The 21,993-nt window shown below is 44.2% G+C and overlaps 6 protein-coding genes across 7 annotated transcripts; 4 read left to right on the plus strand and 2 right to left on the minus strand.

Annotated features, from left to right (window-relative positions):
* The first annotated feature begins 2,512 nt into the window (after positions 1-2,512).
* LOC135596046 (abscisic acid receptor PYL3-like) lies at positions 2,513-5,159 on the plus strand. Its single transcript, XM_065087725.1, has 3 exons — positions 2,513-2,887; positions 3,374-3,589; positions 4,464-5,159. The coding sequence occupies exons 1-3, from the start codon at positions 2,705-2,707 to the stop codon at positions 4,677-4,679; spliced, it is 615 nt and encodes a 204-aa protein (XP_064943797.1). The 5' UTR covers positions 2,513-2,704; the 3' UTR covers positions 4,680-5,159.
* A 1,617-nt stretch (positions 5,160-6,776) lies between these two features.
* LOC135596048 (probable polygalacturonase) lies at positions 6,777-9,621 on the plus strand. Its single transcript, XM_065087728.1, has 5 exons — positions 6,777-7,503; positions 7,630-7,750; positions 8,153-8,327; positions 8,632-8,702; positions 8,800-9,621. The coding sequence occupies exons 1-5, from the start codon at positions 7,171-7,173 to the stop codon at positions 9,438-9,440; spliced, it is 1,341 nt and encodes a 446-aa protein (XP_064943800.1). The 5' UTR covers positions 6,777-7,170; the 3' UTR covers positions 9,441-9,621.
* Positions 9,622-9,682: 61 nt separating this feature from the next.
* On the minus strand, positions 9,683-10,186 carry LOC135596049 (uncharacterized). The gene is made up of 3 exons (XM_065087729.1): positions 10,104-10,186; positions 9,858-9,999; positions 9,683-9,745 (listed from the first exon to the last, which is right to left on the minus strand). The coding sequence occupies exons 1-3, from the start codon at positions 10,184-10,186 to the stop codon at positions 9,683-9,685; spliced, it is 288 nt and encodes a 95-aa protein (XP_064943801.1).
* A 1,959-nt stretch (positions 10,187-12,145) lies between these two features.
* Positions 12,146-13,300, plus strand: LOC103969849 (transcription factor WRKY19-like). The gene is made up of 3 exons (XM_009383490.3): positions 12,146-12,459; positions 12,541-12,666; positions 12,787-13,300. The coding sequence occupies exons 1-3, from the start codon at positions 12,146-12,148 to the stop codon at positions 13,298-13,300; spliced, it is 954 nt and encodes a 317-aa protein (XP_009381765.2).
* A 430-nt stretch (positions 13,301-13,730) lies between these two features.
* LOC135596051 (uncharacterized) lies at positions 13,731-16,201 on the plus strand. Its single transcript, XM_065087732.1, has 2 exons — positions 13,731-14,110; positions 15,884-16,201. Exons 1-2 carry the CDS (start codon positions 13,779-13,781, stop codon positions 15,885-15,887), a joined length of 336 nt encoding a protein of 111 aa, XP_064943804.1. The 5' UTR covers positions 13,731-13,778; the 3' UTR covers positions 15,888-16,201.
* Positions 16,202-16,730: 529 nt separating this feature from the next.
* LOC135596050 (protein trichome birefringence-like 26) lies at positions 16,731-20,268 on the minus strand. Of its 2 annotated transcripts, none has more exons than XM_065087731.1 (4): positions 20,112-20,268; positions 18,789-18,860; positions 17,853-18,148; positions 16,731-17,775 (listed from the first exon to the last, which is right to left on the minus strand). In XM_065087731.1, the coding sequence occupies exons 1-4, from the start codon at positions 20,251-20,253 to the stop codon at positions 16,999-17,001; spliced, it is 1,287 nt and encodes a 428-aa protein (XP_064943803.1). In that variant the 5' UTR covers positions 20,254-20,268; the 3' UTR covers positions 16,731-16,998. The 2 variants fall into 2 exon arrangements, with proteins under 2 accessions (XP_064943803.1, XP_064943802.1); XM_065087730.1 differs by having other exon boundaries at positions 19,805-20,179.
* Between the last annotated feature and the right edge of the window lie 1,725 nt (positions 20,269-21,993).

Below are 21,993 nucleotides of genomic sequence, written 5' to 3' on the forward strand. Positions count from 1 at the left end.
CTAAATATTATATAATAAGTTAATAACATCCATGAGAAATCCAATGAAAATAATACAAGATGTTGCAAAGGTTTTACAAAATTCTAAGATGACATCAGACATCCTGATTAAAAAACTATAAAATTAAAAGTAACTTGCTAACAGTAGCATATTTACCTATGTTTTTCCATCTTTTTAACATAATTGGATGAAAAAGAGGATGTGTGAGCATAATGTTCTGCGATATTTTATTCGTTGTGGTTTATGTGCTTTTCTCTCTCTCTATCTTTCTTTTTTTTTTCCTTGTAGTTAGTGCTTGTCTTGTATGGCTGAATATCTCATGTCATATTCGTCTTGTTTATTTTGATCATGACATCACAAGTAAGAGGATATAGACATGTGAGCTGATTTTGTTGTTGCATGCATATTGTTAGTTGTTATTGAAATGACATCTGTTACTTTGGAAGATTTGAGAGCCCACTGCTCATCTGCAAAGGAATTAGGCAGGAGAAGGTTGGGTTCATTGGTGAGATAGTCCTGAGATAGTAGTAGCTTGCAATAAATAAAGCATCTGTGTGCTCTGCTGATGCAAAATAGTTGGAGTTTTTCATTGGATGACTAGTTTATCCTCTACCGAGTGTGACATCACCTATCTGGCAATATCCTTTGTAAATAGAATCAGCATATGGCTTGAGCACCAATGTGGAATATCTAGTCATCCTCTGTGAAAGGAGTTGGTTCTGACTCTGAATCCCCCTAAGATGCAACACTTGTTTGGTACACATGCTGCTTTTAGTTGAACTTGTTATTTTTACTTTGGTTAGGTGCTGATGTGACAGCCTTCAGGTATCTCGGTTGACTGTAGAAGGGGTGTAATTCTGTCACCAGATCCTGTAGCATACGGTTTGGTGATTGTAGTTGTTTTCAGTGGCTGCGTGTTGTATGGTTGTGAATGCCATGATACCATCTGATGTTGGGAGGTCAAACAAAGAGTATTCAGGAAGACAATGCATGTAGGAATCAGTTGGCAACTTGTTTATCAGGTGAGCACAGACAATACTTTTTGTTCTTGTTAATATTTTAGATCGAAATAAATCGGCTATGAACTTTTTCTTTTGGAGACAGCTAGGTATTCTGGTAATGTATTGGCATCCGATCTCTTGAGATGGCCCAGGCTATACCACCAAGAAAGCCAGGTGATGAAACCTGCGTTTGATGTTTATCGTGTGCCGCCAATCTTTCGAGGATACGCTGAACCTACGTTTTTTTCTTTCAGACTTGGATTAGCGTCCATGGCATGGACGATGCGGCGGCTTTCTTCCTCGGGAGTGCTTACGATGTTGCTTTACACGGTGGAGCTTCGTGCTGCTCCTGATGATGCATTGCATCATCCTTGGTCGGATTTGCCGGGCTTTTACAGGTATATCTTTCTTCTTGTCCTGCACGCTTTCTGTGGTTGGCATCTGAGCTTGGGTCTCGGTTCATTGAATCCCTAACTTTTTTTATTTATTTTTATCTCCACCACCACAGATTGTCGTGTTTGGTTCCACCAGATGTATTGATTTAGAATGGGACGCTTGTCGCTCCAGTCTCTCTCGAGACGGGCTCATGCCTGGGACCACGAGCACTTAAATGATAACAATCTACTTGAAATTTAACTTTTTTTCCTCAGCAAGAAAATATTAGTATGATTGCCTTTTTAAGTCCCATCTATACTTTTGCTTTTTAAGTGGTCAAATCCAGAAAAAGAAAGATAATCGTTAGATAAATCGAGACCATTCTTAAAGAGCGTTCGATTCACGACCGCACTCACATCTCGTGCCAGTGGACTGGTCGGCACGTGCGGTGGCACGCTCCTCGATAATACTCACCAGCCGCTGTGTGCCTGCGTACGGTGATGGATTCCTCCTCTTTGTCTCGACGGATCTTGAAACAACGAAAAAGAAGACCGGAGGGGGAAACGCAAAGGCACATTAAAACTGACCGTCCAGCGACGGTCGTGTTATTTTCTGGCACGCGTCTCCTCTCTGGCCACTAGTTTCAAGTGGCACGCATCGTACGGTTGCCTCGGGCGAGTGTCTCTCCGTATCACCGGAGGGCCAGCGTCACAAAACGACCGCAGCAGTGCTTCTGCACCCATCGGCCGTCTACGCGCCCCGACTACCTGCTTTGTGTGTCGGGGCATCCGTGGGACCCACTTTCCTGCTTCGCGCCGGTGAGTCACCCTCGGGTGAGGCCAACATTCTTGTTAAAAAGGTCTTTAACCACTGTTGGTTATGGTCGAACACCCCCACCATTGACAGGTATTTACGCTTCTGCCCACCGCCGACATGCTGTGGCCACGCCTACGAACAGGGTGTCCTGACCTCTTATTGGCTGGGAGTGTTAAGGGCCCCACATCTAAACCCGGTTCGGGACGGGCGCAAGAGGCCCGCAGTGGCAATTCTGTTATACAATCCACAGGTCAAGGTTCTTTGGTGTTGTTACAGAGCGAAAGCAAGTCATTATAATAGGATAACACCTTTTTGTTGCGAAGCGAGGCAGAGGGGAGAGGAGAGACAAGTAGGAGGCGATAATACTAACGAGGGAGGACAAAAGGCTTTGCATCCATTACGTTCGATCAAGAGGGAACTGGGGTGATCCAGACGCCGCGGCGATTACTGTGGATCGATTCCTTTCCTGTTCTTGGCTTCGATCGGCTGCGTTAGACAGGAGGAGGCGGAATATGGTGGGGAGGAGCAGCAACGGGGGAGGGGGGCTGTGGCGCCTCGCCGACGAGATGAACCCGCCGGAGGTCGGGTGCAGGGCCATGGAGGCGGAGTGCGTCCGCAGATTCCACCGCCATGAGCCCAAGGAAAACCAGTGCAGCTCCTCCGTCGTCAAGCACATCAAAGCCCCCGTCCACCTCGTAATCTCGCTTTCTTCCTTCTTTGGTTTCGAAATAGGCGGTCTGCTGGTGTTTCTTTCGCTTCTTTTATCCTTTTTAGGGTTTTATTTTCCGCAAATGCGAAGAAATAGGATTTTTTTTTTATTTTTTCCCCTTGAGGTGTAAAAAAACTGATTTTTGCGGTTAGTTTAGCTAATGCGAAAATATGAATAGTTTCAAAGAGTTAATTTTTGCTTCAGTGCGATTTGAAGGATTTTGTAATTTGGGATTTTCGATGGAAGAGGCTGCCTTGCTGATACAGCAAACCAGCAAGTGTATAAATATGGGTGATCGGATCGTGCATTTTGTTGATTTAGCAAACGTTTAATAGTGAAAAAGCTTTCACTTTTAGTTTCTTTGGTGATGAGAAAATGATCGCTCGCTTTTGCTCGTCAGATATTTTCTCTAAACTTGCGATTAGAACCTGCGAAGCTTGTAACCGTTGATGATGCTGTGCTTATGGTATAGGTTTGGTCTTTGGTGAGGCGATTCGATCAGCCAGAGAGGTACAAGCCGTTTGTGAGCAGATGCATCTTGCAGGGGGATTTTGCAGTAGGGTGCTTGAGGGAAGTGAACATCAAGTCCGGCCTGCCCGCCACTACCAGCACCGAAAGGCTCGAACAGCTCGATGACAACGAGCACATCTTGAGCATCAAGATTGTCGGAGGGGACCACAGGCTTCAGGTTTTTTGTTCTTGCCATCCCCAATGCTCTTCTCTTGTTAAAAGATTCTTTCTTGTTTCTCTGCTCTTCCATCCACCTGGATCTTGATCGATTGTTCGAGATATGCAAGGTTGAGAAGATATTGATGCTTGATGGTAGTAGGGTAGACTTGAATATTCCTTCTGTAGGTAAAGCGTGCGTGATGGCAATCCGTACGATGGGGATAATATTACCTTGGAATTATCTTGTGATTTCCTCTTGCTTGTGTAGACATACATGAAGTGTCTTTCACTTTCTAATGGATATAGTATTGGAATTATCATTCACATATTCATGTTCTTTTCTGGAACAATTATAATGGAAAATTCTCTTCTTTACTCTATCAAGGATGAGAGTGGTTCTTTGGCTTTCTAAATTTCATCGAATTTTATCATAGTAGAACCCAATCATTTTTATAAAAGAATAGAAGTTATAGCATGCCTTACAGGAGTTTGATCACCGGAGATATTATTAACAGTCTCTCGGAGAAACACCAAGTCTTGGTAGTTTAACATTTGTGCTTGATTGGGTTATCCATTGAGGTGGCAACGATTCATGTCGCATCAGATTTACATGCAGCTTCATCATTATGTGACTAGTTTTCCTTTGACCTTTAGTCGAGTTGTATATTCTGTTTTTGTGAATTCGACAAAGCTTGCATGATATTAACATCTTGATTTTTCTGATGTTTCTTTTGGTCCTGCTTTACTCTACTGGATGAGAACAGAGTAATGATGTTGTGTTACTCATTTGAATCAACAATGATGGATCTATTTTTGAGCATATGTTTTAATTATGTTTGCTCTGCCTTCGGCTGACTTGTGGCTCATCAATCTTCATTATTCTTTCTCTTCAGAACTACTCATCGGTTGTGACTGCCCATCCTGAGGTTATTGATGGCAGACCGGGGACATTGGTGATAGAATCGTTTGTGGTCGACGTGCCGGAAGGGAACACCAAAGATGACACCTGCTTCTTCGTGGAGGCCCTTATCAAGTGCAACCTCAAATCATTAGCCGTAATATCGGAGCGATTGGCAGTTCAAGAATTGACAGAGCCCATTAACATCTAATGCACGGACTAGCCAGGGGTAGAACACGCAGAGCTTCAGACCATCCAAGTTTTTGACATAGTCCACTAGTCTCTTTTGCCTTTTTGTTTTCTCTGACTGCAACCATGCCATACCCCATTCAGAATGAAAAAAGAATGTTTTTGGCATCCGATGCCTGCGCCATGGTTCTCAGGTGATATAGTTCGATTTCCTGAGATCAGTGAAGCTATGGGAAAATATCTGGTTGTATTGTTTGCTGGTGACAGCAACGTTGGAGCAGCAGCTACATCAAAGTCAAATGAAGGTGGGTCGTAAAGATTGACGACAGTTGTCTCGTACCTATAAACTTTGGTGTACTTTGGAGTTCCTGTAAATGCATCAATTGTCTTCTTGTTTTCAAGATAGAATGACAAAAACAGGTAGAAAGTGTGTTCTATAAACAGCTCGGAGATGTCATAAATTTTGTCGTGGAATTAATTTTAATTGCTATGATTACTTGTATGGTGCATCTTTCAAATTCCCTGTGCTCCACTTGATGGCGAGTTCTCAGGCTTGTGGCATTTTCTACGCCACATGATCATTGAAATGAATCAAGACTGAATTGAGTTGGTGAAGATGGAGAAGGCCAGGTTCTGTTCTGGATCTTTCGGACATATCTTAATTCAGGGGCTGATAAGATGCATCATTCATTTTTTGTTCTGCTAGGTTGTGTTTTCATGTCAATCTTTACTCCTGTTCTTGGGGCTGAATTGGGGTAGCTTCCCTGTCTTTTCTCTCCAATGATGCAATTGAAGTCACAAGGAAAAAGTACACAGCAGGAGCTGCTCCACCTAACAAGTTTCCCCATCAGGAGACAGCCTAATTAATGCCCATCACACACTCCACATCTGCTGCAGGTCTTTATGACCATTCCAGCATTGGTGGATTCTTGCATTCATTCAGGCACCCTTAAGTCGTTGGGTAGATGCAGAGAAAAATGATATGTGATGTTTCTTTGGCTGGCTACAACAATGGCAGATTGCCTGTGCCCATCAAATGGTTGAAACATTATGGCTTATGATGGTGATGAGCTCGAGAATATTCAAATAAGAAATGGTGTCAGCTACGGCCACTTGTTTTGACAGAGGGACGCCGTACGTGGTTTGGTTTGGTTTGTCGTTGATGATGAGGAATCAATGAGCTCATCATTCCACAGCACAAGCACAACATGTAATAATGGCGGCCTCAAATTCTGAAGGCATGAAGAATTTTTTAATCCATTATTATTTTTATTATTATTATCACCCAATTATGCCATCGGATCATATGGCAATAATTGTAGCGTTTATTTCTCAGAAAAGAGAAAGAAGTCGTGAACATAATGCTAAAAGATGCGCTTTCGAAAGCAGGAAAAGGAAACATACCTAAACGTCTTGAAGCAACTTTCATCGCATTCACTGGAGGAGGTAAGACGGGAAGAAATGAGCCCCTTCAACCATCCCCATGATAGTTGTTCTCCTCACGAGAGAGAAACGGAGGGAGAGCATGAGCTGAAGAACAGAGCTCGTGCTCTCAGCAAAAACTCAGTGATCCAGAACTGGTCCATGTCTTATTTCGTGACGGATCAAAGCCACTGCTTGGATGGTCAGTGTTGGCTGCATGCTTTCCACCAATGGTGCATGTGATGCGTTGGTGTCAGTCGAGCTCTGCTTTGGAGGCACGCGAGTTCACGAGCTCTTGTCATGGCGTCAAAAAGCTTCTCATGCTCCAGTGATGGATGAAATGGCTTTTAGAACATCCTCGTTAGTAGGGAGACTACTTCCTATTTCCTGATCGGCATTTGCTGTGTGGTCACAGTACTTCATGGATGCCAAGAGAGGGCCCCTTTGTCAGCCTTCGGCCATCACAACATCTTTAGCTCCTCATTGTCTCATTGTTTCTGCTCACCACCCGTCGACTAATACGCACATCTGCTCAATCTATGGACAGTTTACTTTCATTGTCAATCTATCTATGGCTCACACAAATGATAACTCCAAATGGCCTCGCTAAAGTTCCTAAGAGATAAAGAAGCATGCACGAGCTTTGGTGCAAGCGCCTTGTGTGTACCAAAGATGGTGATGTCCCCCTCCGTCCAAGAGATGAATAGAACAAGCAACAGCAAAAGAGATTCCCAACTCCTCACCACCATCTCTTCTTCTCTCTTTAAATCCATGAAGTCGTGTTAACTAAACATTCTGAACTGTTGAAGAAGCTGTCTGCTTCTGCGAGAGGCCAAAAACTGTAGCTTTCTGCTTGGACTCTCTCTCGACAAGTCTGGGTGCTTTGGATTCTATCTCTCGGAGCAACTTTGTATTACGGATTGAGGTCTCTGGGGATCCAAATTCAGATCTTGGTCTGTAAAAAGCTCATCTTGGACCGCTCTGCCTCCAAAATCCATTTCCTTCTCAAAGCTCTCGCCTTTGGACTCCACCCAAATTCGATCCTTACGAAGAAGCTCATCGGCACCGGTTCTCGTGGTTTACTGAAACGGATGGCTCCTTTTCGAGCCTTGGTGGGGGTGGCAGCCCTACTGCCTCTGCTGCTGCAATGCAGCGTGGCGGTGACGGAAGTGTCGTGCTCCGACATAGTGCCGATGAAGTGGCGAAGGGAGGTGATATCGATCACCGACTTCGGAGCGGTGGGCGACGGGAGGACGCTCAACACTTGGCCCTTCAAGAAGGCCATATACAGAATCCAGCACCTTCGGAGCAGGGGAGGAACCCTTCTCTACATCCCTCCCGGTGTTTGGCTCACAGGGAGCTTCAGCCTAACCAGCCACATGACCCTTTACCTGGCCCGAGGAGCTGTCATCAAGGCTACCCAGGTGTTGCTCCTTGTTGCATTCAGCCTTCTCTCGCAAGCATCATTGGATTTTTGGCATTACAGCAGCTACCGAAGAGCGTCTTCCTCAAGAAAGTCTATCTTTGGACTCACAGCTCTTCAAATGCAGGATACATGGAACTGGCCTCTGGTAGACCCTTTACCATCATATGGAAGAGGGAGAGAGTTGCCCGGCAGGAGATACGTGAGCTTCATTCAAGGAGATGGAATCAGCGACGTGATAATTACAGGTGAACTGCAATCAATTTGCTCTTGCTATGTTCGCTGCACTGCTTTGTTCTAAGGTCCTGCATGTAATGCACCCAAGTTGTTTGATGTATGCTCCTTCATTCTCTGCATTTTCTGTCAAAACAATCAAATTCCAGCAAATGCATTGTTTCCTGGAGAACTCTAATAGCAGCAGCAAAGTGATAAGCTCCAAAGACTAGAACAGTTTTCATTTTTGCCCTCCATCACATAACCAGGGATGTCTGAATAGTTTCCTCTGCAGAAGTTTGTGATAAGAAACAAGCAATCAGAAATGTGATGTGTTAGTATTCATATGCAGTGCAAATTAACTTCAATTTAGCTATCCACATCTGCTTAGATTATTTACAGTTTGTTCCCTTTGTGACATGTTTTTCCTTTCGCAGGTGAGAATGGGACGATTGATGGTCAAGGTGATGTGTGGTGGAACATGTGGAGACAAAGATCTCTCCATTTCACCAGACCAAATCTCTTGGAGTTCAAGAACTCCAGAGATGTTATCATCTCCAATGTGGTCTTTCAAAACTCTCCATTTTGGAATATCCACCCTGTATATTGCAGGTAACTGCAAGCTTCTTCCTGTTCTTTCCCTTCTACTATATGTTGGAGGTGCCAATCTCTTACACCGCTGTTTCAGGAAGTAGATTTCTTTTAATTGAATTTTATCTCATGAGAGATCGAGAACATAAATGTCTTCTCTACTGCAACATGCATCTTTCGGAAACAAATTTGGAACCACTGTCGAAAAATGTATATATTCTGAACAAATGGACTGATCAAGCTTCAGAGTTTCACCCAAACAGAGCAATGCCGAGCTGCATTTCCTTTTCCAGCATCTGTATCTAACTCTACATCTTTCTTGCAGCAATGTGGTGATAAAGTATGTGACAGTGTTGGCTCCGTATGACTCTCCTAACACTGATGGAATAGATCCAGGTAAAATATTTCTTCTTTCCGATGACACTGCATCATAGAAAGAACTTGTTTGCTTTGTGTCGGATCTGATTAAAATTCAAATTCGTGTATGATTTAGATTCCAGCTCAAATGTCTGCATTGAGGATGCTCATATTGCAACCGGAGATGATTTGGTGGCCATAAAGAGCGGGTGGGATGAGTATGGAATCGCTTATGGCCGTCCCAGTTCTGGCATCACGATCCGAAGGCTCCAAGGATCTTCACCGTTTTCTGGGATCGCCATCGGAAGTGAAACCTCAGGCGGGGTGGAGAACGTCTTGGTGGAGAACATCAACCTCTACAACACCGGATTCGGCATCCACATCAAGACCAACGCAGGCAGGGGAGGGTACATAAGAAACGTGACAGTCGTCAATGTGAGCATGAACAAGGTCCGCAAGGGGATCAGAATTGCAGGGGATGTTGGTGACCATCCCGACGAGTACTTCAATCGATACGCGATGCCGACGGTGGACGGTGTGACGATCAAGAACGTGTGGGGCGTCGACATCCAGCAGCCTGGATCGATAGAAGGCATCAGGAGTTCGCCCTTTACTCGAATATGCCTGTCCAATGTCAAGCTCTGGGGTGCTTTGATGCATTACGAGCAGCCATGGAAGTGCATGGACGTTAGCGGAGCTGCTCTCGGGGTCCAGCCATGGCCGTGCTCACAGCTCACCGGCACCTTTAGCGCAGGGTTTTGTTCGAGTGCTTTCTAAAGCTTGTCCATTCTTTCGGCTGTCTGCCATTCGAGGAGCTGCTTCCGAGCTTGGATTTGGGTCAGCTCAACAGGGTGATGTTATGCCCTCTTACCACTGCTGCGTTTGTAGTCGATTTCACGTGATCAATGTGTATTAACTAACTACTCATGCAAATCTTGCATTCGGCAAGGCTATATTACATGAGCATTTTACATCATCAAATATGCCATCGCTTCTAAGCTTGAAGACATCTCAGGGGATCAAGCCAGCTCTTGGTTCTTCTCGACCACCCTCACTTCCTTGGCAGATCCAAGAATGGCTGCCTGAGGAATCGATGACAAACAACAAGAAGAAGAAGACGACGAAGACGGGGATTTCGTTAGCTGCGACATGAAACATGACCGAGAAGTACTACTACGAACCGAGGAAGTTGACCTGCTCTTTGGAGATCTCCACTGTGCAGCCATCGACGATGGCGAGGGAAGATTTCTTCTTGTAGGTGTTTGGCTGGAGAAGCTTTGCCAGCAACCGGCCGTGCTTCTTGCACAGGTAGGCATCAAGCCGCCTCCATTCCTTCCTTTGATCTACGATTCCCATCACGAGGAGAAGGAATCAGCAACGCGCATGAAAACTAATTAGGGACATATCAGAACAAGAAGAAGAAGAAGACGATGATCTTACACCCACCGATCCGCACGCAGGCGCTCGTCGTTGGGATCAAAACTCATGAAGACGAAGTAAAGATCAGTTCTCTGATCTCCCATCGCATCAACCTACTTCGCTTTCTTTCGCTTCTCTCTCTGCGGTTGCCAAACATATGAAAGCAGAGCAACTGGCTTCCTTCTTTCCCATTTCCGTGGTATATTTATGCTACCATGAACGCATTGCCCATTCATCTGGAATCCATCAACCAAAAGATGAACAAACTCGGAAGACCTGCCAATGGCGTAGAAACGGATACATGCGCCAAAGGATCGGCGTAGGGCATGGCTATTGTTAGTGAAAGCAACTTTATGCCGTAGCCTCGGGGTCGACGTGGCTTGGTTGGGAGTCCGAACGACGGAGATCTTGTACGGCATCCCTCAAGATCATCCTGATAGTCGATTACGGTGGTCTAGTCAGGACGTTGCGTCGGGAGGAAAGCTTTACCACAACGCCGGGAAGAAGCGATCCTGTCTTGGTACCTGCACACAGGTCGAGTCGAGGGCTCGACCCGACCCCTCCGACGATCAAGTTAGTGGATGTGGAAGGGGTTTCAGGTGAAGAAGTGCTCATCCTCTACTTGTTTTGCACTCGAGGGTACTTATAGGTAAGTTTAATGTTACTTGATGTGCCCGCTCGTAGGAGCAGGATCGTACCTCTGATGGCGTTTGACATCGCCATTGGCGTTGCGTGGAGAACCGAACTGCCGCAGGGCATGAGCGAGTTTTGGTCGTCGTTCTCCTTTGCCTCGGCCAAGCATATTGGGTCAAGCAACAATGAAGTCGTTGTCTGAGTGCGGGTGACGTCAGCGCACATTGCGTCGGCATTATTGCTCTCTTTGAGGCAGAGTATCATCCAAGCGTGGCTGACATCGTGGCGCATCATGTCATCATTATTACCCTTATCAGCTATCTACATCACCGGAAAGCTGTGAGGACAAACTATCTAATCCTTGGGCTATCCTCGGACAGTGTTCTGCGACTTCATTCTTCTAATGATCTAACCCCTACCTCGGATGGTTTACTGTTAAAGGAGATCCATAGCACCTTTTGTTAAACCTTGATTAGCTTAAGCAGTTCATGGTGTTGTGAGCAACGCCGGCACAAGAATGTATGAGCCTTCAGTCGACGAGTTTCATCAGTGAAATGTCACAGGTAGGCTCCTCAAACATAGGAATCTCATCGGGTTCAGTGCACTGCCATGCTTATCGAGATAAAACGCAGGATGGAAGACAGACATTATCGGCTCCATGATGGTTTCGAATGACAAGCTCGCCGCCCTCGTGACGACAAGCTCACCATTGCCCTCTTGGCTTGCGATGCATCAGACTGCTCGAGGAGGGACACGCGCACGTCGTCTTGCATCTGCCATGTATGATCTAATTTATATTTTTGCTGTCTCAGCCAAACCGTCGTACATGAATAGAGTGTGAGTTCCCATTGGGCCCCGATATGAGTCCCATCGTGGTCGGCTCGAAACCCCAAGTGTTTGTTGGTCGAAGGCTCCGCCCAAACACGGGATCCTAAGCACAAACCAGAAAACCCATCACCACCATCACCGACCTCTCCCCGACGCGAGCGAAGAAGAAGCCGGTCGCAGGATTCTCGATCACTTCGGGCTTTCTTCCCGTTGAACTCCTCGGTCTCGAGTCTCGACGATTTCTTCTTTCTACAACGAGAAAATCATGCTTTGAATAGGTCAGCGAAGAGCATTCTCCCGTGCTTCGCCCCTCTGACCGAAGACCAGTCATCGACCAACCAAAACACCGGGCAGAAGCAAGAAATGACAGCCGGAGAACTCGGCGTACTCGGTCCAACTTTTGCCGTTCCGTCATAGTACGAACTCAGAGTCCATCCTCCCCCGTCTTCCGATTTAAATCTACGTCCCATGTGCTTGTTTCTCCTCGCATCTTTCTCTAAACATGAAAGCAGCAAAAAGTTGCAGAGGACGTGTGTTTCTTTTAGCTGCTTTGTGTTGTAGCTTCTGATATCCAATTCATTCTTCTCTGTCTACTTGAATCCATGTGTAGCGCGTGGGATCTCAGTTTGCTGCTGAGGTTGCTGGCTCAGGCTGAGGAGCAAACGAGGCAGCTGGAAGCTAATCTGGGAGATGCTTCCGCTGCCGATCATTGCAGATCATTGGTGCAACAGATAAGTTCTGCTTTGAAGGAAGCCGTTTCCATGGCTAGACTGATGGACTCCGAAGGGCCGCAGCAGCCGGCATGGCACGGTAACGCAGCAGTAGACTTGCCTCGATGGAGCAGCGAAGGCCTGTGGAGCGAGAACTCGGAGACGGTCCTCAAAGAACAAGAACGCAGGGAGATGTGCAAGAAGAGGTGCACATTATATAGAGATTTTCCTTCAGCAGAATCTTTGTGAGACAAGGCTTCCTTACGGTTGTAATCTTTGGATCGCAGGAAAACTCTACCCAAATGGACGATCCAAGTTCAGGTCTCCGGCAGCCAAGCGGGCGGAGTACCAGAAGACGGCTATAGCTGGAGGAAATACGGCCAGAAGGAGATCCTTGGAACCAGGCATCGAAGGTGAGCGCACACACGCACACTAAGAAAGCTCTCCTTCTTCTTACTCTGTTGCTCTGTTTAGGCACTCGCATGTCTCATGGTTCTCATGCGAGATCATTGCACCACTTCTGGCTTCTGCAGAGGCTACTACAGATGCACTCGCAGCAACAGCGTCGGATGTCTTGCATCGAAGCAAGTGCAGAGATCCGATCGAGACCCCTGCGTCTTCCACGTTAATTACCGAGGGGAACACACTTGCCTGGACAACCTGCAAGCGCGTCTCCATAATGAAGCTCCAACGATACTTGAAGCACGGCATCATCTCCAAGACCAGCAGTTGCCTCTGTGTCCTAAAACAAGTTTCATGGAGATGCAAGATCACAACCTAGTTTCTTCCTTCTCTTTTCCTTCCACACCACTCAGTAGCTTTGAGCCTAAGAACCAGATCTTCTCGTACACAAACCCCATGGAGAATGACCATTCAAGCAGCTTCTCTTCCCCATTCATGTCGCCACCTACCTCAGAATCGAACTACTTCGCAGTGTCTCCATGCCAGACGAGCAGCTATGGAGGGGGAACTGCTGATGCAGCTTTCAAGCCCCCTCATGTGGAGTTTGATCCAATTTTCTCCATTGATACTTCGAAATTCTTCTGATGTGCTCATAAAATAGAATCCATCACTGCAAACGACTGTTAAGATAACCTTGTTGTTCGATCAAGATAAAAGAATACTTCAGGTCTATCAACATAGAACATTGTTCTGTTAACCTCAGTAGGAATCCACCTGCACCAAAGGTTAATGTAATTGGCGATTGATGTTGCAATTTGTTTGGCTTATAGGAAACAATGTTAAGCCATTGCACAATTATTGGAGACAAAAAAGTTCCAAAAGATTACATTTACCTGCCAGAATTCACTCGAAGAAATGTTTCTTGAAATTACTGCTGCAGCGCTTTAACCTTTTGCAATTTTCCCGGTAACGTTACCGTCACTCACCGCCACCACCGCGAGGAGAACCGTGCGTACCGTGCGGGGGCACTTCTCACGACTAAAGTTACCGCTCCGTAAACCCACTTACCACCCTCTTAATCGGGCAGCGTTCTAAGAACGGCCACGAAGGGCAAGTGTGAGCGATGGTGGAGCTGCCCAAGCCCAAGTCGGTGGTGGAGCCTTCGCCCCCGTCTGTGCCGGTTCGCGGCGGCGAGGAGGCTGCGGGGTGGAAGGGGGCGCGCTACCCGAACCCGCCGGACCCAGTGAACCCCGACGTCGCGACGCTGAGGGACCAGTGGCGCTTCGCCATCCGGCAGTACAGTCGGTGGTACTCCCACGCCTGGGGCACCGCCATCCTCGCCGGCGTCTCCTTCTTCGCCATCGGGTGGCTGATCAAGGGCTCCAACCCTCTCCCTTCGCGGGCGCCCGAACACGCTGACGACCGGCCGTCGCGAGAGGCGACCAGCACCGAGAGGTGAGTCTTCTTGTTTTCCTAGGGTTTCTATTGTTGTTGTTGCTGGTGTTTTTGGAATTAATTGACTTCTACACGAAAAAGATGTGTTCTTGGGTGAATTAGAGGAAAGAAAATGTTAGAGACAAATTAAAGATGGAAAAGGATTTAGGGCTGGATCCAAGAAAGATGCGATCTTGAATGGATGGACCAAATGAAGCTTCTTTTCTTTTTCCCTTCCTTTGGGTTGAGCATCGATATTTGTTTCTTGATTCGTATCATTTGCACGTAACTTCTTCATAGCTAGAAATGAATGAGACTAGGGTAACCATTCACGAGTATTTTGCTTCAGGAAGCATCATTCGTCGATAAAGAACATGGTAAATGAAATCATCAAACTGATCTAGCTGGTCGTTTTGGTTCAATTGATGATGAATGTTAATGTTCTTGTCTATAAGATGGCTGTTCACATGGTTGCCAATCTTTTTTCTTGGGTTGGATGCAAGAGATTCTTTACCAGAGAAAGAACAGTAGGAGGTTGACATTGAGGAGGAAAATGTGTAGTGAATGATATGTCCTCCTCATTATGTGATCAGAGGAGGATGGCATCGTTTTTTTTTTTTGTTCTTTTCTTTTTTGTTGTGCTCTGCAAGAGTATGCTGTTGCATTAAGTACATAAGAACCAAAATATCATTCACAATAGGCTACATTTAAAGTTGAATTAATCAAATAAAGCTTAAATTCTCAGAGCACTTCAATCTAATATTCATGATGTCTCAGTCTTGAAAAACAATCAAATAAAGTATATATTAGTATGGTCAGAATAGTGTTTGCATTGTTGATTAAGCACAGGCACAAACACCTACAAGCTTACAACCAATTTATAATAATAGAGCTAACATACAAGTAAATCCGAGAGTAAGGAAAGAAAGAATTCAAATACAATTATTCCTAGTATTTGATCAATCTCCACTCTGCTGTCTCTTTGAGCATTTTATGTAGAATCCTCTTGCTTCCAGACACAAGCTTAGAATCATACATAGACCATCGATAAGCACTCACACATATCCCATGCTCCCTTGTATATAAATGAGGAAATTCTTATATAATCCACTCACACATAAGCACCTCATGATCAAGAAACAGGAAAACATAAGCTAAAGGCTTTTCTTTGATGATTGCTATCTTTATTTTCCAATTTTTGCATGTGAGAAGATTCATAAGAAAGGCCTTTTTATGAGGTGCACTGAAGCAATGTTACAATCAAGAAACAAGGAGTATATGAAAAGACCATTAAAACCATTACATCAATTCAGTCTCCTGAGCTCAAATTTTAGAACACATTTACTTTTGAACCCAAATCAGTTCCTCTGTGCCTATGATAGTTGTAAATGACAGTGTTTTAACAAATATATGCTACTTCTTAGGGAGAAAATATATGGAATTTTAATAAATCCATTGTTTATACAATCTGTCCAATTTATCTTGTATAGATTTGACATGATTGGCATCTGCCATCATTTGGGTACATTATTCAGGGTACCAGTCTTGGTTCCTTGCACTCATGTGCAGGCATGTATATATTCAGCATCTTTTTATGGATGGGTAAAACATATGCTGTTCGAGTGTAGATTCAATCTGTAAGTACCAGAGGCCAATCTTGTGTTGCATATACCAAATCTGACCACAAGCGATATATGATCTTAGAGCGAGGAAAAATACTTCCTGTTTGCTATTCTTGCAGTTGGTTATGGATAACCATATTTGTTTCTTATCATCTGCACTTCTTTCTATCAGGTGACTTTTGCTATAAGAATCACAAGCTGCAGGTGAAGCAACTCGGAAAACATGGAGCCAGAGGAGGTCCAAGAAATAGGACTGTGCCATATGCTGTAATATAGTTGCGCATGCTGCAATCTGAGAGGATTGCTTGGACTCACAAGTCTGTTTCCAGTTTGGTTTCTATGGTGTTTTTTGTTTATGAGTTCTCCAGTCTGTGGATGATGGTCCGTCATCTGCCTTCTTGTACCTTTTGATGAATAAGAGAGAAATGTCATCTGCCTTCTTGTACCCTTTTCACTGATTCTGAATAAGAGAGAAATATTTCCATGAGAATTTGTCGCATAAATCTTCACTTACTGACTAGAACAGCAAAGGGTTCCCGTTTAATCTATTGCTGCTTGCTGATAAAAAAGAGAGACTCGTTGATGTGCAAGAATTTGCAGTCAACGGGGCTGCAGAAGAATGGTAGGATTATGGACAGCTCTGTGATGACAAGCTTCGAGGTGCATCTTTTCTTGTTGGTGGAACAACTCTCAATCAGATTTTAGGGTTTGCAATATGATGGTTCTATGAATATATGTCATTCACGCATAAGTTATTTCCTACTGGAGTCCTTTTCGGATAATATATATTACTAAATCATGAAATCATTTATCATGATCGAATGATGTAATTAACATATTTAAACAATTTTATTGAATCAGAATCATTAATTCAATTCTACATTCTCTATATAATTAGGTAGCTAACTTAAGATGATTTTGTGGCAGTCAGATCGACTTGTCCATCCATAGAAATATAAAACCGTCTCGTAAACTTGCTGTGATCATTTGAATGCAAAAGACGAGAGAATACTGAGAGATTGCACAGCAAAGAAACTTTGGACTACAATGCCACATTCCATAGTACAAGAATAAGCGTCTCTTCCACCATCAAAAGAATGCCAGACATCTGTAGCAACCCAACTGAGGATTCTCAAGTCCCAAAATTTACAAGCTAAATCCAATTGCACTCGTACGGACGAGAACTACATACCAATCATCTGCTGCAGAACTCGATCTTAGAATCCTGGTGTTGGTTTTCGAATGATTCTATCTCGACGCGTATGGAGGATGCAAAGAAACAAAGCTTCACTCACCCAGTATGAGCTCCATAATTAGATCATTCCAAGTATCAATTGCGCCAGGCAAGCACCAGTGCAGGCAGTCATTCTGAACCTTAGCGTTCTTATCCTTGTCGAATGGATGGAATTTCCTGTAGGGACCCGAATGAGCATCAGGCCGTAGCCAGGAGAGTTCGTAAGTGTCCAGGAGTTTCAGGCGCACCCCCGTCTCTGAACCTTCGACCACCACCGCCCTTCTGAACTCCTCCACCTCGATTTTTCTCATCACATGGTCGACATTACTGCCGTTGAACTCCCCTATCTTATATGGCACGGTCCTGTTACAGACCCCGCCGCTAAACCACTCCCCATATTCAAAGTGGTCTGGTGTCCATGTCCTATAAATGACAACGGGTTTGTGCCCAGAAGTAGTGACGAAATTATATACAGAATTAAGGATTTTACTATACGCATACTCCAAACTGACTTCTGACATGTTCAGCTTAGGGCAATAGTGGCAGCCGATGACTTTGTTATTCTCCATGTAGATTGCGGTTTTCAAAAACCACTGACCACCAGATATTACCACATAGTCGAAGTTGTTATACTGACTTGTCCACTTTTTATCGAGGGTGTCGATGTGGAGCCTATTTTCAGATTTTGACTCACCATCATCATTTTCAAAGATCTCTGCTTTAATCAGGAAAGGGGTCCAGATAAGTGAGAGAGTGAAGTTGTGAGAGGGGAAGAGCCATCTTCTTGATTTGTATTGATCAGCATGGTAGACCTCGACAGCTTCTTCAGCCTGGTATGAATTAGTCTGATCAGTTATCGGCTTGAGAGATCGTACATGTTAGACTAGATAGCATAATTAAAATTCACCTTAGAAAGAAGACAGATCAATGACTGTGCATGGTTGCGAAGAATTGAATCACCAATCAGTCCCCAACTCTTGTTCCGCATAGCATTCAGAAATTTCTCGGCATTGAATGGAGGAACATCACAACCATGTGGTTTCCATCTCCAGAAGAGGTATCCTGTATCAGGACGCCCATTCTTCAAACAGTTCTGAGGATATTCTATAAATCTGCAGCTTGCATTGGTGTATGCCGGTCCCGAAGGATTCGGGATCCATTCCCCAGTAAAAAGATCACATTTATCTGCATTGCTTATGGTGCCTGTCCCAGTCAAATGATAGCATAGTAAATTTATATAACAAAGAAAATGGCAAGGGGAAAAAAAAAAGAAGGAACTCTATGAGAGTCAGCATGAAAAATACTTGAACCACATTACATTAAAAATCAGGATACTGTGGAAAGTAGACAAGTATTTCAAAATCCCGAACCCTTGAAACCAGTAAATATGTCATTACTAGCAAAGACCATCTACTGCATCGCAAATAGAGAGTTTAAAAAGAAGCAGACAACACCGACTGTCTTTAGAAACATCAATCTTCCCGTTTTGCCTCATTCTGTCCTTTGGCAAATCACATTGAGAATGATATCTAATTTTACTTCAGCTCCAATTAATTTCTAGTGCTTCCAAATTCATATGCCTCCATAATTTTATAATATTTTATATGTATATCACATAAAAACTCATTTAACCACAAAGGCTCGAAACCAAAAAATTATAATTTCTTATCTGAAATCCAACAAGCACGAATACTATGAACTATGAACTATGAAGTAGAAGACCAAGCTCAGCTGCTTGATATGGCACAGCAATAAGTTGTCTAAACTTACCAAAATAACGATTATTTCTCTTATTCCTTTAATTTCCTTAGAATCTAAAGTTAAAATCTCCAAGTCTCACTACCTTGTTGAGAAGCCTTTCCATCATCGAAGACCTCTTCTGTAACTGGAGCAGCTGAGTCTGTTAATGGTGAGCCTGTAACAGGAAAATATATGGAACAAGATGAGATAGATAATATCAGTGACATGAAATCTAAGATTCATAAATAAATGGCAAGTATTTTTTTCTAAATTTTACCACTCCAAAAAATTCAAAGCATGACTCTCTTATCAACCAATCAACAATTGGTTTCTCCAGGACAGAGAATAAGGTTTCTGATATAGACCTTTCTTAATTTGATTCAGTATTTTACATATTTGACTTTTTTTGTATGCACTTCACTGATATATGATGATGATATCGCAGCTCATCCTGATGGGATCCCCAGATCTAACCACCAAGAGATAAACCACAAGAACTATACCAGAAGCCCTAAACAACGATATCTGTCAAACATCATCACATAAATTAACCTCTATTTCATAAGATGAAGATCCTATGGCTAACAAATATATGGCCTTGACAACAGTGATTTCTCAAAGATCTCTTTCCTTGATTCTCCTAAACTAATTGACAAGTTGCAAGCGATTAACCTAATTCTCGAGATCTCAACCCCACCAACAAAACTCAAGTCTTTCTCAAGAAAACCAAACACTCTAAATCTTGGCTTATGAAAAAGAAAAGAAAAGACATGTCTTTATCAATAAAACCGATCTAAATCTTGGTTCTATAAGCTAAATCACAACAATTGGAAAATCGTTTTCTCCGCGACAAAATTTAGAAGAAAACACGGCTTCTTGTTTTCTAAAGATCAGATCTTTCCACTGCAAAAAATGCAGATTTGTTTTCTTTCAAGATATCCAACATCGAAAGCCTCCACGATCGATTCTTTGGCCGTTCTATCAAGAGAAAACACGATAGATGACACCAAAAAGAAACCTCTTCTTTAGGTTCCTTGTTCAATTCCGTAGCCGCGGGTCAAGCAATTCGTCCAACCCCAACCCCCAAAGACTAAATCTTTCGAGCAAAAGACCCCGCACCTTCGCGCGGCTCTGCATCCCCGACGACGCCGACAACCACCGCCGTGGAGGATGCGGTCTCGGCCACGGCGGCGGGTGACTCCGACACGGGGAGGAACACGGCGGAGCGGGAGAAGAGGAGGCGGAAGGAGAGGCCGAGGAGAAGCACGAGGACGAGAAGCTTGACGAAAACGTGGTTGCTCTTGCGCTGCAACGGCGGCCACGGTTCCCAATCCATCCCCATTCCCCTTACAACATCTACCTCTTCCGGCAACCAAAGAAGAGCAGAGAAACGACAAGAGAGACAGATAAAGAGAAAGGAACCGACGCAGCGGACGTAATGAGACAAAGAAGAGGGCGGGAGGTGGCGGTGTGAACCACAGGTAAAACGCAACCCACAGGTCAGAGTAAAGAAGAGGGGAAGAAGAAAAGGAAGAAGAATGGAAAGCAGCTAGGGCAAGGTAAAGCATATCCCTGTTTTGTCTTGTTACTGCTGGTAGGAATGATTTCGCAACTGGTGAAAGGAACGACTTTTTTACCAGGAACAGAGTAAAAGGACAACTTTTGCGACAATACATACCGAGTAGATTAGAAGAACACGACTTCCTTGGAAGTATGCTTCTCTGCTTTCATGCAAGACCGACGAGTGACAAGCGTTCTTGAGGCGGCGCATTGCAGTTCATAGAACACCGACGATTGTCACCGCTGTCATTTTGCTGCCAATGATCACGTATAGGATCCCAAAGAAGGAAGCTTGGTCACTCCATGTTGTTCCTGTTCCTCTGCTGTCTGCTTTTGGCAAAGAGAGACGAGGAAAAAGGTTTCTTCTTGAGGAGTCGTCATCGTGGCGGAACACAAGACTTGGACGCCACCGTCGTTGCTTACAGCGCCTAATCAATGACTAAACCACACACCTTTCCGATTACCAACCAATGTCTGTTGATCTGGAGATTCATGTTCTTCTTCACCAGAGACTGGTAATTTGTAATTATCGAATTATTTCCGAACAAAAATGTATAATTATTGAATTAAGTAGGTCAGGGAATGTCGAGGGATTCAGCGGCAAGTCATGTGGATGCAACGCTGCATGCCGTATTCTGTGGGGAAGACGACGATCCACGTGATTGTAATTGACATCACGATCACCCAATGTAGTGCCAAGAAAAATATCCAATAAACTATTATATATATATAATTAGCAACTCCACCGGATTAGCGCCTTAATTTGCTCTCACGCCGACAGGAAAAAGCTTGACTCGATTGGCCACCGTTGATCAAAATGGCCTTCTTTTCTCTTTCTCCAAAGGAACAGAAGCTCAGGAACACAAAGCAGGGAAGAACTCGGACGAGAAATCCTCCTCTTCCACAAGCGACAGACAGTGAGCTGCCTCACATCACCGATCTGTGACACTCAACAAGAATGTGTATTTCTTGTGGCAGTGTCACAGTGACAGAAAAAATGGCCCGACAAGAACCAGGATAATCGTTGGTAAAACTTGCACCAAGTAAAATCTCATAACATCAACGAGTGTGTCGATCCTATTCATTCATCAAATCACTGAGGGGAACTGTATACTCGTACCGATTTCCTTGATGAAATGGTGACCAGCATCTAATCTCTGTGGCACGACTTGGCTGGCAAAAGTTTCACCTCATATTAGCAGATCCAGAAATGATACTGTGTATGAACTGCTCCAAGAAATGTCACTAAGAAAAGATGGGACACTAATCTATTCATGGTGATGGTGATGCTTATACACAACAGTTGTGTGTCAACATCAACAATTTTCCAGTGTGGCATCTATCAAACTGCAACAGGCAAAGATAGGTGGAGTCATGTGGCACATGGTTTTCATATATTCTACTGAAGGAAATGTCTGAATGCTGAAACCAATGAACACTTCAGTCCTTCACAAGAGCAAGAACTAATCACCAACTTGGCATCAGAATTAGTATCCAAGGCACAAAATTACAGCAGATGCAGCAGATTTAATCACTACACAGCCCCTATATAAGCATGAGTTTATGATCCAACATGAAAAGTTGGCTAAAATTAATGCATCAAGCTACATCCTACTGAGCATGAAAACATATACACAAGACTCCATATCTGAATCAGAAACAGAGGCCTGCTAGCTGACAGCATAAATCAAATGGAACTAAAGCAGCTGAGAAAGAAGACACAGTTCTGAAACAATGATGCAAGAGTG

The sequence above is a fragment of the Musa acuminata genome, chromosome BXJ1-10, assembly GCF_036884655.1.
Source record: "Musa acuminata AAA Group cultivar baxijiao chromosome BXJ1-10, Cavendish_Baxijiao_AAA, whole genome shotgun sequence".
NCBI classification, from domain to species: domain Eukaryota; kingdom Viridiplantae; phylum Streptophyta; class Magnoliopsida; order Zingiberales; family Musaceae; genus Musa; species Musa acuminata.

Excerpts from the sequence above, each read along its gene's own strand:
- LOC135596051 (XM_065087732.1), top strand. The coding sequence starts at position 13,779 with ATGGTGGAGCTGCCCAAGCCCAAGTCGGTGGTGGAGCCTTCGCCCCCG.
- LOC135596050 (XM_065087730.1), bottom strand. The coding sequence starts at position 20,027 with ATGGGGATGGATTGGGAACCGTGGCCGCCGTTGCAGCGCAAGAGCAAC. Across the intron at positions 18,861-19,804 it reads GGATGCAGAGCCGCGCGAAG|GCTCACCATTAACAGACTCA; the intron begins GTGCGGGGTCTT and ends TTCCTGTTACAG. Across the intron at positions 18,149-18,788 it reads TGGAAAGGCTTCTCAACAAG|GCACCATAAGCAATGCAGAT; the intron begins GTAGTGAGACTT and ends TGACTGGGACAG.
- LOC103969849 (XM_009383490.3), top strand. The coding sequence starts at position 12,146 with ATGTGTAGCGCGTGGGATCTCAGTTTGCTGCTGAGGTTGCTGGCTCAG. Across the intron at positions 12,460-12,540 it reads AGGGAGATGTGCAAGAAGAG|GAAAACTCTACCCAAATGGA; the intron begins GTGCACATTATA and ends TTTGGATCGCAG. Across the intron at positions 12,667-12,786 it reads CTTGGAACCAGGCATCGAAG|AGGCTACTACAGATGCACTC; the intron begins GTGAGCGCACAC and ends TGGCTTCTGCAG.
- LOC135596048 (XM_065087728.1), top strand. The coding sequence starts at position 7,171 with ATGGCTCCTTTTCGAGCCTTGGTGGGGGTGGCAGCCCTACTGCCTCTG. Across the intron at positions 7,751-8,152 it reads CAGCGACGTGATAATTACAG|GTGAGAATGGGACGATTGAT; the intron begins GTGAACTGCAAT and ends TTCCTTTCGCAG. Across the intron at positions 8,328-8,631 it reads ATCCACCCTGTATATTGCAG|CAATGTGGTGATAAAGTATG; the intron begins GTAACTGCAAGC and ends TCTTTCTTGCAG.
- LOC135596049 (XM_065087729.1), bottom strand. The coding sequence starts at position 10,186 with ATGGGAGATCAGAGAACTGATCTTTACTTCGTCTTCATGAGTTTTGAT. Across the intron at positions 10,000-10,103 it reads CTGCGTGCGGATCGGTGGGT|GAAGGAATGGAGGCGGCTTG; the intron begins GTAAGATCATCG and ends CGTAGATCAAAG. Across the intron at positions 9,746-9,857 it reads TGGAGATCTCCAAAGAGCAG|GCAGCCATTCTTGGATCTGC; the intron begins GTCAACTTCCTC and ends TCGATTCCTCAG.
- LOC135596046 (XM_065087725.1), top strand. The coding sequence starts at position 2,705 with ATGGTGGGGAGGAGCAGCAACGGGGGAGGGGGGCTGTGGCGCCTCGCC. Across the intron at positions 2,888-3,373 it reads TCAAAGCCCCCGTCCACCTC|GTTTGGTCTTTGGTGAGGCG; the intron begins GTAATCTCGCTT and ends CTTATGGTATAG. Across the intron at positions 3,590-4,463 it reads GAGGGGACCACAGGCTTCAG|AACTACTCATCGGTTGTGAC; the intron begins GTTTTTTGTTCT and ends CTTTCTCTTCAG.